At 44.3% G+C, this 16,134-nt stretch overlaps 1 protein-coding gene across 1 annotated transcript in view; it reads right to left on the reverse strand.

The window, feature by feature from the left end:
- The window catches only part of LOC145343538 (solute carrier family 28 member 3-like), a 169,725-nt gene that overhangs the window by 53,330 nt on the left and 100,261 nt on the right, over nt 1-16,134 (reverse strand). The window contains exon 10 of the mRNA XM_080189788.1: nt 13,411-13,579. Coding sequence (XP_080045914.1) covers nt 13,411-13,579 — 169 coding nt within the window. The remainder of the gene's footprint in view (nt 1-13,410; nt 13,580-16,134) is intronic.

The following is a 16,134-nucleotide window of genomic DNA, read 5'->3' on the forward strand; positions in this document are numbered from 1 at the left end:
TTTCCATGATACCCTCTTCATCCCGCTGCCCCTGAGATGCTCCAGCGTCAGGAAGGGAGATGAGAAGAAGTAGCCACAGTCATAGTCCCCTGTCTAGAAGGCCCCGGTATGGGTTCGAGCCTCCTTCTTCCTTTTGGGCTCCTGTTGGTCCCTGGGTCACTCCATGGGATGGCAGTATTTCTGCCATGAGCTCCAGAAGCTCCTGCATCACCTGGCCCTGCCAGCCCTAAAGGACCACCTGCATTATACCAATGGTGGTCGTGCTCTCTGCGATGGCCACCTGAGTGGTCTGCTGTGACTCATCCATTGCTTGCAGCCTGCCACTCATGGTGAGGATCCACACCACTGTAGTTGCCACCCTTGCAGTGCTGGCATGGGAAGCACACAGACAGGCATTAGCCTGAAAACTTTGGGACTCCTCCCCAACAGCTTTGCAGTTAATCCTGTGTGGCCGTCAGCCCCTCCTGGCTCTGTTGCTGCATCACCAGGAGCTGGGGGAGAAGTGATCAGGTCCTTCAGCCCTCCAAGCCTGCAGCAGCCAGGCTGCCTACCTGATTTGTAACCCCTATCCTTCCGGGGACTGTATGTGTTTTTAAAGTGGTCCTTAGAGGTCAAGCACAGTGGAGCTCTTGTGGGGGATAGGAAGGAGGTGCTTGGAGATCAGGAACTAGAAGCATGAAGGGTGCTGGGGGTGGGAGGATTGGGGGAGATTTAGGGGAAGATGCTGGGTGGGATTAAGCATTCACCCTTGCTGCCCGGATGAGATCATTGACTTTTTTCCGGCACTGCTTCGTGGTTCAGGGGGCCAGTGGCTGGCACTGACCGAGGCAGCGACTGCCTCCCAGGCCGCACTGCCATCAGAACCTCTGGGTCTGCATCCGCCTTTGGAGAAAAGAGTGTTCCATCTCACCTCTGCAGCAGCTAGTAGCCTCCCCAGATCACCCTCAGAAAATCGGGTGGCTAGTTGTGCACTCAATTTGTCCTGCACTGCCTACCTCTGTCCATACTTGAGTTTTTTACGGAGCTGCCCCTCGTTTGGGCAAATCAGCTGCAGGCAGTTTGGCAGAGCATTCCAGCAAGTTACATGGAGTTTGCTTGTTAGCATTGAGTGGAAGGCAAGTGAGCATTTGCAGGTGAACTGATGGGGTGGCAGGCAGTGTGGAGGATGGATAAGTGCCAAAATGACTGGGGACTGGGGAGGGAGAGAGAGAGAGAGGTGTCACACAGCCATCAGGGCCTGGAGGAGAGGAGGAGATGGGAGCCTTGTGCGGGAGGGTCTGGGATGAGGGTGAAGGGGGGATCATCCTGCCTGATATCTGTAGGGTGGAGGGGCAAGGATGGATCTCTCTGCCTGAGGCCGGTAGGAAAGGGGGGTGTGCTGCCACTCTGCCTGAGATCGGAGGACAAGGGGGAGGATAGGTCACTTTGCCTGAGATCAGTGGGGTGGGCGGAGGGGGTGGGGGGGGGATGGTGAGGGGTGGTTCTGTGGTCAACTCTGCCTGAGATCAGTGGGAGGGAAGGGGTCCATTGCCACTCAACCTGAGATCATTGGGGGGGAAGGGGGGTCCGCTGCCACTCTGCGTGAGATTGGCTGGGGGGGGGGGGGGAGGGAGTGGCCTGCGATCGGTCTGGGTGGTGGAGGGATAGTGGATAAGGGGGTCAATAATGTTGGGGGGGTGGGGCAACGTCTGTGGGGTCCAAGGGAAGGCATTATCCAGCACGGTAAGGATGTGGCATTGTATCGTTCTTTTCCTGCGCACTGGCAGTTGGAGGCACCGATCAGGGCTGCCGGGTTACGGGTGCATTAAGCCTCACCCACAGGCTTTTGCAGAGGATTCGGAATCGCTGATATTTTTTCAGGCAGAGTGCATATGGGGCACCTCAGAACAACTCTAAAAGTTGGATCTGTACACTCCCAGTTTCAAGTCCGCCCAGCACTTAGAATCAAAATGGTAAAATAGGACCAAAGTATGTGTAGAGATACAGGGAGAAGGTGGGGGTTTGACACTGGGTGAATTGCTTCTTCAAGTACCATCACAGCCACGACAAGCCAAATAACTGCCTTTTGTGCCGTAACCATTCTTTAATCTGTGGCTTATGCTCCCTTATGAATCAATTGCCTAGTCAAACGTGCTACTGTGTTCCCTACCAAAACTGACAGAGCTGTAGTGTGGAAAGAGTTATTGGCTCTTTCTGCCTTCATGAGTATCTTATTCTATCTCACTCTTTTTGCTTTTCCTTCAAAATCTCTATGAAACCCCTGTTAGATGCATTCAAACTCATAAGTCAGATGATTGTGGATTCAATCCCTACTTTAAATTAAGCACATAATCTAAATTTGCACATGAATTCCACTTTGTGGGCATGTTAGAGTGGTGCTGCATTTTGGATGAAACTTCCAATTAGCTGCCTGCTCAGTTGCATGATTCAGACACAAGTAAACTGTTACCCAGTGTCATGGCCAAATCTTCTTGAATCAATACCACTCATTTTGACTTGCAGAACCTTGCAGTGTACAAAATAAAAGCAAATTACTGCAGATGCTGGAATCTGAAACCAAAAGAGAAAATGCTGGAAAATCTAAGCAGGTCTAGCAGTATCTGTAAGGAGAGAAAAGAGCTGTGTTTCGAGTTCAGATGACCAAGGGCTTTGACATCCTTACAGATGCTGCCCAACCTGCTGAGATTCTCCAGAATTTTCTCTCTTGCTGTGTATGAGTTGGCTCTAAACTTTACCTGCAGAGTAATTCAATAAAGTGCTAAATTTTCTTCTCTTTGCACTTCTCAAACTCAAAATGAGAAATACTTGATGCAAGATGCTACAGCAACATTCTTGAAGATAATGTTGATCTTGCAGAGCGATAAAAGAAGGCTAATTGGTTCTCTGATCAATGACAAATATTCCTTCTATTAACTCGTACTTAGAAGTGGGAGGAAAGTATCATATGTGATTTGATTATTTGGCCTCAACACTGGTATAAAAAATTTGCACTCAACAGAAAAATAATTTTTGAGAGCTGAATATGATTAATTACATATTTTACATAGATGAATGATAGGGCAGAATTTGGAGCAGGACCACATTCTGCCAGATCTCTGCCACATCTCTTGTGAATCACCAAAAAATTCTTCTTATAAATTTAGAAGTGATGGAATGATGGTGTCTGCTAGCAATCTCACTGTTGTGTTGCTTTTGTTCCCAATGAAAGGAAACCTAAATAGTACAATTATAGAGGCACTGGAGAGGGTACAAACAATATCCACAAGGAAGCTACAAGAACAACGAGAATGTACCTGCTAGGCAAGTGTAAAAAGTCTGGGTCTCTTGAAAGAGAAAACTGAGAAGTGACTTCATCAAAGTCCTTCAAATGTTGAAAAGTTTGATAGAGTAAACAAAGTGGGTGGAAGTTATCAATTCTTGGTCCAATTGTCAACTCAGTTAGAGAAGTGGAGTATAATTTGCTGCTGGCTTTTTCCACCATAGTTTTAAACACTGTCAAACAAAAGGTAAAGAGAGTAGTCCCATGATGCCATGCTGGTAGAGTGGGTTCTGAATGAGCCGGGGTACATTGTGAGGGACCTGTTGTGATTCTGCCGACATGAATGGACAACTTAACATTGGGGACTATTGAATGTAAAAGCCTAATAATGATACTTACATTCCCCTCAGTGTTTCAATTTATGGAGAAGAGCAAATCAATTTAAGAAAACCATTCAGAAAAAAACTTGTTTTTCCCAAACAATGGTGAGAATATAGAGCTTGATACAACAAGTTAAGGCAAATAGAACAGATGCATTTAAGGGAAGCTAGATAGGTATGTACCAGTGAAAGAAATAGATGATGGTTAGATGGGGAGGAGTGTGAGGAGGCTCGAGAATGGATGGTTGGGTTGAATAATCCATTTTTGTGCTATATTTTCTATGTAATTCAATGATCTGGGCTGACAAGTTGGTATTGTACTGACCTAGCACTACATGGCACTATTTGAATAAGCAGGGATATTCATTCATTGGCAAATGCTTATCCCTCATGTAATGTCCCACAATCTGGAGAGCTTGTCTGGTCCTTTTTCTCTGTTCTGGGACTTGGCAGAGTGCAAATTGGATGCTGTGTTTTCTGCATAACAATGGTAAAAATACTTAATTGGCTGTAAAATGTTATTTGTTGTGCAAGTTGCAATATAAATAAAAGTTCTGCCTTTTCATGAGATGAACACAGGGCATGGATAGGTATGTGAGACTGGGATATTATAGCAATTACTGAAACATGGCTAAGGTAGGGACAGGACTGGCAGCTCAATGTTCCAGGGTCCAGATGCTATAGGAAAGATAGAACAGGAAGTGAGAGAGCACGGGGAGTTGCACTTTTGATTAGGGAAAACATCATTGCAGTACTGAGAGGGGATATTTTCGAAAGTTCGTCCACTGAGTCTATATGGGTAGAATTGAGAAATAAGAAGGGGGAAATCACTTTGATAGGGTTGAACTATAGGCCCCCAAATAGTCAGGGGGAAGTTGAGTAGCAAATATGTAAGATTACAGATAGCTCCAAGACAAATAGAGTAGTCATAGTAGGGGGTTTTAACTTTCCCAATATTGACTGGGACAGCCATAGTATTAGAGGCTTGAATGGAGAGAACTTTGTTGAATGTATTCAGGAAGAATTTCTCATTCAGTATGTGGATGTTCCGACTACAGAGGGGGCAAAACTTGACCACTTCTTGAGAAATATAGAAGGGCAGGTGACAGAAGTATTAGTGAGGGATCACTTTGCGACCAGTGACCGTAATTCCATTAAATTTCAGATAGCTATGGAGAATGATAGGTCTGGCTCAAAAGTTAAAATTCTACATTGGAGCAAGGCCAATTTTGATGGCTAAAGCAGGAACTTTCAAAAGTTAACTGGAAGAGTCTGTTGGCAGGCAAAGGGACGTTTGTTTAGTGGGAGGCTATCAAAAGTGTATTAACCCAGGGTTCAGAGTAAACACATTCCTCTCAGAGTGAAGGGCAAGGCTGGAAGAAGTAGGGAATCCTGGATGACCGGAGATATTAAAGCCCTGGTCAAAAAAAAGGACACACATGACATGCATAGGCAGCTGGGATCATGTGGATCCCTTGAAGAGTATAGAGGGTGTAGGAATAGAGTTAAGAGGGAAAGCAGGAGGGCAAAAAGGGAACACAAGATTGTTTTGGCAAATAAGGCAAAGGAAAATCCAACGAGCTTCCATAAATACATAAAGGACAAAAGAGTAACTAGAGAGAGAGTAGGGCCTCTTAAGGATCAACGAGGTCATCTTTGTGAGGATCCATAAGAGATGGGTGAGATCCTAAATGAATATTTTTCATCAGTATTTACTGTTGAGAAAAGCATGGATGTTAGGGAACTTGGGGAAATAAATAGTGATATCTTGAGTGTACATATTACAGAGAAGGAGGGGCTGGAAGTCTTACAGCATATCAAAGCACATAAATCCCTGGGACCTGATGAAGTGTATCCCAGGACGTTGTGGGAGGCAAGGGAGGAAATTGCGGGTCCCATAGCAGAGATATTTCAATCATCAACAGCTACAAGTGAGGTGCCTGAAGATTGGAGAGAGGGAAATGTTGTGCCTTTGTTAAAAAAGAGTTGCAGGGAAAAGCCTGGGGGTTACAGGCCAGTGAGCCTCATATCTGTAGTGGCTAAGTTGGTAGAAGGTATTCTGAGAGATAGGATCTATGGGCATTCAGAGATGTAAGGACTGATTTGGGACAGCATGGCTTTGAGAGTGGAAAATCATGTCTCACAAATTTGTTCGTGTCTTTTGAAGGGTAACCAGGAAGGTAGATGAGGGCAGTGCAGTTGATGTTGTCTACATGGACTTTAGCAAGGCATTTGACAAAGTACTCTATGGTAGGTTGTTGCATAAGGTTAAATCTCACGGGATACAGAGTGAGATAGCGAAATGGATACAAAATTGGCATATTGACAGGAGACAGAGGACGGTTATAGAGGGTTGTTTTTCAAACTGGAGGCCTGTGACCAGCGGTGTGCCTCAGGGATTGGTGCTGGGTCCTCTGTTAATTGTCATTTATGTTAATGATTAGGATGAGAATTTAGTAGGCATGGTTAGTGAGTCTGCAGATGACATCAAGATTGGTGGCATAGTGGACAGTGAAGAAGGTTATCTAAGATTGCAACAGGATCTTGATCAGTTGGGGCAGTGGGCTGACGATGGCAGATAGAATTTAATTTAGATAAATGCAAGGTGATGCATTTTGGTAGCAGTAGAGGCGGATACAATTTTGTTTTTTAAAATGTATTTAGACAGATACGTAAGATGGGTATAGAGCAGTATGGGCAAAATGAGAGCAATTGGGACTAGCTTAGTGGTTAAAAAAAGGGTCAGCATAGACAAGTTGGGCTGAAGAGCCTGCTTCCACACTGTAATCCTCAATGACTCTATGGGTCAGATTTTATCATCAAGTTGCACCCATTTATGGGCACAGAAATTTGGTAAATCGGATGTGAGGTAACGCAATCCATGCCTGCCTCCATGCTGGTTCCCCCTTTAGCAAGGCCGGAAAATGGCCGCAATCTGGACCATGCCCAAAACGGGCACGGCGGCCATTTAAATGCATTTGCATGCATTTAAACTGACATAATGGGCTGCACGCCCAACCTTATTGACACTTCCTCTTTTACCACTACGTTCGCTCATCCAGAAACAGACATGCTCCACAAAAGTCCGATTTGGGCGCTCCAGTTAGTGAGGAGGTAAATGGTTAGTGCCAAGCATTCGACAGCTCCCTGCTTGATCGGTCTGGGTGGCAGAGAGGGTGTGGGCATAAAGGGGTCAGTGATGTTGTGGGGGTAGGGCAATGTGTGTGGGGGCCAGAGGGAGGCATTATCCGGCCCAAGAACGATGAGACAGGGGAGTCGCAGTCTATGTTTTTTTTCTGCATGTTTGCAATTGAAAAAGCCAATCAGAACTGCAGCATTTCAGGCGTGTAAGGCCTCACCCACAGGCTTCTGCAGTGTAATTTGGAATTGCTGATATTTTTGCAAGTAGGGTGCATATGGGGCATCCTGAGGACAGATCTAAAGTCAGATCTGAAACACTTTCAGTTTCAAGTCCACCCAGCACTTAGAATCAAAATGGTAAAATAGGGCCACATGACTCTATTACGCTGCGCCTCTAAAGTTGTTATTTTGATGATTGATACTAGCCAAGGATCAGAAGTGCCATTCGCCTTTCCATGTAAATGTTACTATTACTGGGATAAAGCTAAGTTGCAGCCACCAAGAATTTTGGGCTGAGAATGTTTCTAAGATATCACAATTGGATTGTAGGAACATTGTTTTGACAAGAGTTTGGGAAAGAAAATAAATAAAAAGTTTTATTAAAATGGAACAATTCTTATAAAGGTGATAAGAAATCTGGGCCAAGAAATTCTGCTCTGTTGCACCACTGGTTACTGGCAGTGCTAATACTAGTGATATATGGAAGCGAGCAACTGCAAAATAATAGCTGGAATGCACTTTGGCCACTTCTGACAAGGCCCACATTGTGCGCAGACTGTAAGGAAGCTTGCTCAGATGCACAATACATGCATTGAAAGTTGATAGATTGTGAAGTCAATCACCATAAATTTCATTTATAATATGCCATTTTGAAACGTGCAGGCTCATTTAACACCCTCTCTCAATCAATCCCAACAAAACATTTGTTCGGCTACATGAGGTCTATCCACCCTCACCACTTGTGCTGTTAAAAGGGTTAAGCACTTGAATTTCAGGTTGAGTGTGCTTTTAACTTTCTTTTCCTGGTGCTTCTTTTAGTCTTGTAGAGAACTGCATATTAATGTATGATGCTTCAAGCAAATGTAAATGAACCAAGTTATGAGCTCAACTGTAATCTTAAATTGGTTGCTCGTACATTGTGTAGCACCCTCAAGTGTCCGCTCATAAATGCATCCAAGGAGTGACAGATGCACTCTATAAGGGCACACACCTACATCCATCTTGACTGTGATCAGCCTCGCAAAAATGCAGGAACCAAGGGATTTGCACAGATTGTATGCTTTCCACAAGAGCAGGGAGCCATTGCTTCACACATGTGGCTCTCTGATTCTCATGGCATCAAGGAGCGTAGCTTATCAACCGCAAAGAATTCCACTTCTTCAATGTTGTTAGTCTTCGACCACACAAAGCACATCCTCCAGACGTGCACTAGGTTCTTGAGGAGTGTTCAGGAATTCTATATTCTTTTTTAAGTTTATTTATTAGTGTCACAAGTAGGTTTATATTAACACTACAATGAAGTTACTGTGGAAATCCCTCAGTTGCCAGTCTCCTGCTCCTGTTGGGGTACACTGACGAAGAATATTGGCATGGCTAGTCTACCTAATCAGCATGTCTTTCGGACAGTGGGAGGAAACCGGAGCACCCGGAGGAAATCCACGCAACATGAGGAGAACGTGCACTCTACACATAGACAGTGATCCAAGCCGGGAATCGAACCCATGTCCCTGGTGCTGAGGCAGCAGTGCTAACTACTGTGCCACCCCTTTAGCCTGTTTCAATCCCTGATGCTTTTGAGAGACCACAAGGGCTACTTGGGAACAAGGGATACACACTGAGGATTTGGCTGATAATGCCTGTGTCGAGACAACAAAGTGCAGTTTGAAACCAGATACAATAAAGCTCATGCTGTTATATGCACTTTGCTGGAACAGATCACTGGGATACTAAAAATGTGGTTCCAGTGCCTAGACCAGTCTGTTGGAGTCCTGCAGTGTAGCCTGCAGAGGGTGGTGTACATCGTTGACTTCTGCTGTACCCTTCACAACCTGACATTTCAATGGGGTGAGGAGCTGCTTGAGGAGAAGACAGAAGAGTGCCACATTTCTTCTGATGAAGAGGATATTGAGACGGATGATAAAGTGGAGGTCTTGGAGGCTGAAATGGTCAGCCATCAGACAGTGGTATTTTAGTTCAGGTCAGAAACTCTAAAATGTTATATAGAACCCACCTAGATCATAAGCTTTGCCTCTTGAATTTGGCTAGGGTAAGCATGGGATGTTTCACTTCAGATATGATCCAAATGACCCACTAGAGAGATTTTATTAAACAAAGTTTATTTAACAATATCGTTAACATGTATTGTAAGAAAATTGGCAAGAACTTTTATCAGTTAAAACCAGAAACTGAACAACCACTTTAATGTGTAACCCTTAACCCATCTAATGTATTCCAAACAAACCAATCCCATTGACAAAAGACACAGGTTTAACACAGCAAAGACTAATGTTCACGTAACATTGGACTTGGGTCCTTTGGATGAAGTCTGCAGTTCTCAGGATAGACTCAAAGTTTGAAGTCAGAACAGGTTCCCAAAACACCAGGGACTCTAGGCAAGCCACCAACAACCGACTTACTCCAGAAAGACAAGACCTTACTTTAAGATGACCAACAAAATTTTCAAAACCAGGAAGAGAGTTCTCGCTTACCTTGATGCCCCTTCTAAAACCAAACTGGCACTCCAAACAAGAATGTGAACGAGAGCAAGAGCGCAAGTGAGAGCAGGACTGCAAGCGAGAGCAAGGGCGCAAGCGAGAGCGAGATCAAGAGCGCGAGCGCGAGCAACAGTGCGAGCGAGCACGAGCGAGAGCAAGAGTGCAAGTGCGTGCAAGAGTGTAAGTGTGATTGAGAGCAAGAGCAAGAGCGAGAGCGAGAGCGAGAGCAAGAACGTGAGCGAGAGCAAGAACGTGAGCGAGAGCAAGAACGTGAGCGAGAGCAAGAGCGCGAGCAAAAGCGCGAGCAAGAGCGAGAGCGCGAGCGAGAGTGCGAGCGCGAGCCCGCGAGCGCGAGCAAGGGCGCGAGCGCAAGTGCGAGCAAGAGCACGAGCACGAGCGACAGCACAAGCGAGAGTCTAAGTGAGAGAAAGTGACAGCAAGCCAGAATGTGAGCAAGCTAGACCGAGCAAGACAGACAGCAAACAAGGCAGAGAGTCAGCGAGACAGACAGCGAATGAGAGAGCAAGCGAGAGCGCGAGAGACAGCACGAGGGACAGCACAAGGGAGAGCAAGCGACAGCAGGGGAGAGCAAGAGCGTGAGCAAGATAGTGTGAGGGCGAAAGAGTGCGAGAGTGCGAGAGCGCGAGAGCGCGAGAGCGAGAGAGCGCGAGAGCGAGAGAGCGCGAGAGCGAGAGAGCGCGAGAGCGCGAGAGCGCGAGAGCGCGAGAGCGCGAGAGCGAGAGAGAGCGAGAGAGAGCGAGAGAGAGCGAGAGAGCGCCAGAGAGTGTGAGAGAGGGAGTGCCAGAGAGAGAGAGAGCCAGAGAGAAAGCACACCAGAGAGAGAGCGTCAGAGAGAGAGCGATAGAGAGAGAGCGCGTCAGAGAGAGAGAGAGCGCATCAGAGAGGGCGAGAGCATCAGAGAGAAAGCGCACCAGAGAGAGAGCGTCAGAGAGAGAGAGAGAGAGAGCGTCAGAGAGAGAGAGTGCCAGAGACAGCACCAGAGAGCGAGCACCAGAGAGCGAGCGCGGGAGATGAGAGCAAGCTCGGGCCGGGGCGAGGGCGCGAGCTCGGGCCGGGGCGAGGGCGCGAGCTCGGGCCGGGGCGAGGGCGCGAGCTCGGGCCGGGGCGAGGGCGCGAGCTCGGGCCGGGGCGAGGGCGCGAGCTCGGGCCGGGGCGAGGGCGCGAGCTCGGGCCGGGGCGAGGGCGCGAGCTCGGGCCGGGGCGAGGGCGCGAGCGGGCCGGAGCGAGAGCATGGAGCAAAAGCGCGAGCGAGCTGGAGCAAGAGTGAGCCAGAGTCAGATCACGAACGAGGCAGAACCACAGCGAGCCAGACCCACAGCGAGCCAGAACCAGAACAGGCAAAAGCAAGAGAGGGCGAGGGCAAGACAGAGAGAGAGCAAGAGAGACAGCGAGAGCAAGACAGACAGCGAGGGCAAGAGTGAGCGAGAGCACTAGAGAGAGCGAGACCAATAGGAAGAGTGAAAGCTAAATAGATCAAGAAGATCTTGCTATTTTAAAAAATTGTAAAGCAAACTTTACTAGGACAAAGACTTATTTTTCCCAAGCAGGGAGTGGGATGAGTAATGGAATCTGTGGATTCAAAATTTGTATTTTTTTGAGTAAGACCATAATTGAAAAACAAAACTGAGAAACTCACCCATCCAGTTTCTAAGGAAGCTACGACTGAAACTGAGATTAAAAATCAAAACCTCAGGAGAGTGGGTCTGAAACTGAGATTTCATTCAGGGGACCACAAATATTGTGATCCAAATTACCTCCTTTGTGCTGTTAGAATTCTGTGATTCTGTAAGCTGAGTTGAGAAGGTTCTACAGATATGTACAATTTTTGGTATAGACTGTGCCCATGGAACCCAGCTAAGTGTGCATTGCTGTCAGTAGGGGATCAGGCTAAATCAAAGAGGAGGAGCTGGATGTCTTTGTGAGGAAGATAGAGTTTTGAAGGACTTTGCTGATATATTAGCTGAGTGGACTGCCAAGTCTTTATCAATCTGCTGTTTAATATGTAATGTGTAGTTTATAATTGACCACAATTTGTCTGTTAATTCATGTCTTAACTTATTTTGATTCTGGGTTTTAAATATAGCTAATTACCCAAGACAGGATTTTCGATGTTTCACTCAGTATATTAAAAATTCTTTTGTTTCAAACCGTGGAATCCAGTGGTTTCATTCTTCCAATAAGTAACAGGGATATCAGATTTTCTCTTTTGAAAAAAGTTACTGGTTTCAACCAAAATCATGGCAAGTCCAATTCATCTTTCCTTTACAACAATAATGGATCCATCAATTTTTAAAGAATGGTTAAATGCAAGATGCACTTGACAAAACTTGCAGCTCCAAATGCACCTCAATCAACAATGCCATCAACTTTCAACAGCATAGGACTTCTGGCTGTTAGTACATACCAGATGTGTGTGGAGCATGTGAATGCTTGCTTTCCAACAAGTGTCCAATATTTCTGATGCAAGGTCAATGATCTTTCTTGTTTCTCTCACCATTGGTGACACCTGACCTATTGAATATTTCCAGAATTTTCCACTTTTGCTCAGGTTTTAATTTTTCCATCTATTAAAACAATCTATAATCCCTTTGCTGCTTTAATGGGGGTGGGACGGCGGTGCATATCTGGATGGTTGACTAGTAACCAAGGCTACTCTCAATAGGTATGGCTACAGACATTGGCTTAGATCCCAGTAAACCTAACACTAATACCACAAATGTCTTGATCATCAGATCTGTATCTGAGCAGAACATATGGATCCTATTGACACCTTTCAGATGCCTAGATTAATTAGAGTAGTCCAATGCAGTCTTGACTAAGGTCTCTAATATTGTTGTAGTTTACTGTATGCTGTTGCTCATTAACAACATGGAATATTAACAAAAATATGGCGAAGATTAGCACATGACTATGACCTCAATTCACATGCATCTCGCAAAGCAGCATCCTTTTCCACCTGCCAGACATTGGCAAAAAAAGCCAATCGCAAAATGCTATAATCATGGTCCCCATTTAGCAACAATATCAATTTGCAACTACCATCGCTCCCACTGAAAGCATCTATTATTCTTTGCCTCACAGTCTCTAAATCATCCACATATAAATGATTTCAAATTTTAATCCAATCTGTATTATTAATGTATGTTTTTAACTACAGTATCTCCTCTTAATTCTACACTTGTGCGCTTTCAAACTTTTATTTCCTAGGTCCCCTTTGTGCAGGTTTATTTGTGATACCTTTGTGGCTTTTGGTAGCAGTCTGATATTACAGGAAGCATGTTCAATGGACAACATAGCTTTCTCTTGTTCTATACTTTTGAACACAAACATTTTGGCTCCATAGACTTTCAAAGCAGGTCTAGATTCACCAAAATTCCAATGATTGTCATTGTTCATTGAAATATGAACTATACTTCAGATATTATGTTCCAGTAAATCAGTTAATGAAGGATAGTACTGGAGCCAATCCTCACCCAGTCTAACATTTATTTAGAATAAAACATTACAAGCATACACTAGGTAACCCAACTGCATCCCAGTTTCAAATGTCAATTTCAATTTATATCTGCTCAAATGAGACTCCAGTTAATTTGCTTCACCTCCATGTAATTAAACTCAATCTCATATGCAATCAACATCTGTAAATTTTCAAATTTAGGATGATCTAAATATCAGACAAATGTCTGAATACCGCGTCACCAAATTGAATTTCTAATGATTGTCCATTTAATAATGATTATAACTTATTAAAATTCAATTAGTCTTTTTTATTCCTAAAACAATAGTGTATGCTTTGAAAATACAAATTAGTTGCTAAGTCCAGAATTCAGCTCTTCAGAATCACAAACTTCCTCGAGAAAGATGATATAATAAAATCCAAAAGAAAGAAAATTACCTCAAAGCTCAGCCCAGGCTCATCAAACATGTTTCCCAACCAGGAAAGCGCAGCATTAAGAAAAGTCAGGAGTGCCAGAAATGCAATAAGGTTAACAGCAATGTTTGCCACCAAACCAATTGAGGTAAAGGCTCCCAAACAGGCAGCTTCTATGATGTTCTTTGCCTCACTGCGAAACAAAAAATAAATAACACAAAAGACTATTGTACATATCAGTCAAACATTCTTAGGGCCAAATCTGGAAAAATAACAGGGAGCTCACAATGTGCAAATTTACCATTTAAGGCAGAAGAGATATGCTGTTATTTGTAGATTTTCAGAACCTTCAGATCAATTTATGTCATTCTGTTCTTTGCCTCATTTTAAATCTTCCTACTGTTCTTCAGCATTTGCTGGATTTTCACATTAATTGTCCATTAAACTTATTGTAGAAAGTTACAGCTAATAATTAACAATGCAAGTGCCCTTTTAGTGACATGATAATTCTTAATGCAAAGCTAATTGATCTCTCCAGCCCAGCAAGGGAACAAATTAAACTGTGGACTCTCATTTCTGCAAACAGTAACTTGTTAGAAGTTTAAAGAATGTATTTTCTATTTCTTGTTTCTCCTGTCTCTTTTCTCTCTCTGCCTTAATCCAATCTTTTCCCTTTTTTCTCTTTCTATATCTGATTTGGCTCTAACAAACCCGACTTCTTTGCTGTACCTCTCTTTCTTTCCAGATCTTTATATCTTATTGGTGAAGGAGAAATTCTATTGGCCCACTTGTTCACTAATATCTTAAATGCCCCCAAATCACCATTATCAGTTTATACATTCAGCACATTATAGCACAAATTATGGGCTGAATAACACACGCAGTCACAGTGAATGGGACTTGCAACAAGAAAGGGGCTGATTTCCAATTTCCACCCCTGCCATCAAATTGCAGAGTATAATGTGATAATTATGAAAATTCGGGCCAGCGGACAGGATTCCAGTTCATGAAGTACAAAGTGAATATGGAGTGGTGCAGAAGGGCAAGTTATCTGGCATCCAAACTTTTTAGGTGTTGATCATAATCTGAAAGGAGGTCGTAGCCTCTCACTTAAAGGGCATGGGGCAGTGTGAAGTGATCCAGCAAATGTGTGCCTTCCATAGATCACAGGAAGTCAATTTGCAGGTGCAACATGTAATGAAAAAGGCAAATGGGATATTATAGCATTTATTGCAAAAGGATTGGAGTATAAAAGTGGAGAAGTATGGTGCAATTGTATAGGATGTTGGTGAGACCACATCTGAAGTACCTTGTCCAGTTTTGGTCTCCTTATTTGAAGAAGGATGTGGTGGCATTGGAGGCAGTTCAGAGGACATTCACCAGATTGATTCTGGGGTGAAAAGGGTTGACGTATGAGGGGAGATTAAACAGTTTGAGCTTATACTCACTGGAGTTTAGAAGGATGAGAGGAGATCTGATCGAGGTATATAAAATTTTAAAAGAGATTTGCAGAGGAAATGTAGATCAAATGTTTTCTCTTATGGGGTAATCTAGAACAAGAGGTAGCAGGTAAAGGTTGAGAGAAAGAGATGCTGGAAGTCTTAAACTGCATCAAGGTAGGTAGATAATCCCTGGGACTGATGAAGTATATCCCAAGACACTGTGGGAGGGTAGGGAGGAAATTGCAGGTCCCCAAGCAGAGATATTTCGATCATCGACAGTCATGGGTGAGGTGCCTGAAGAATGGAGGGTGGCAAATGTTATGCCTTTGTTTAAAAAGGGCTGCAGGGAAAAGCCTAGAAATTACAGGTCAGTGAGCCTCACATCTGTGGTGAGTAAGTTGTTGGAAGGTATTTTGAGAGACAGGATCTACAGGAATTTAGAGACAAAAGGACTGATTAGGGACGGTCAGCATGGCTTTGAGAGTGGAAAATCATGTCTCACAAATTTGATTGAGTTTTTTGAAGGGGTAATCAAGAAGGTAGATGAGGGCAGTGTAGTTGATGTTGTCTACATGAACTTCAGCAAGCCTTTGACAAGGTACCGTACGGTAGGCTGTTGCATAAGGTTAAATCTCACAGGATCCAGGGTGAGGTAGCCAAATGGATACAAAATTGACTTCTTGACAGAAGCCAGAGCGTGGTTGTAGAGGGTTGTTTTTCAAACTGGAGGCCTGTGACCAGCGGTGTGCCTCAGGGATCAGTGACGGGTCCACTCATGTCCGCATGGGTTTCCTTCCACAATTCAAAGGTGTGCGGATTAAGTTGAATGGCATGGTAAATTGCTCTTTAGTGTCAGGGAGACTAGCAGGGTAAATACATGGGGTTATGGGGATATGGCCTGGTTGGATTATTGGCAATGCAGGCTTGACAGGCCTAATGGTCTCCTTCTGCACTTTAGGAATTCTATGATTTATGCCTCAACCACCAATGAATTTTTTCACTCATGATTTTGTATACCTCAGTTAGGTCACACTTCAGCCTTCTCTGTTCTAAGAAAAACAATGCCAGCCCATCCATTTTTTCTTCACAGCTGCAACTTACAAGCCCTGGTAGCATGTTTGTAAGTCTCCTCTGGACTCTCTTCACAGCAAATATGTTTTCCCTGCAATGTGGTGACCAGTAATTTATACAGTTCTGGCATTACAGTCTTGTATTCAATATCTCGTCCAATAAAGAAATACATTCCATATCCTTTCCTTACCACCTTATCCACTTGTCCTGCCACCTTCAGGGACCTGTGGACATG

This window comes from Carcharhinus amblyrhynchos, chromosome 5, assembly GCF_965287045.1.
Source record: "Carcharhinus amblyrhynchos chromosome 5, sCarAmb.v2.hapA, whole genome shotgun sequence".
Classification (NCBI taxonomy): Eukaryota; Metazoa; Chordata; class Chondrichthyes; order Carcharhiniformes; family Carcharhinidae; genus Carcharhinus; species Carcharhinus amblyrhynchos.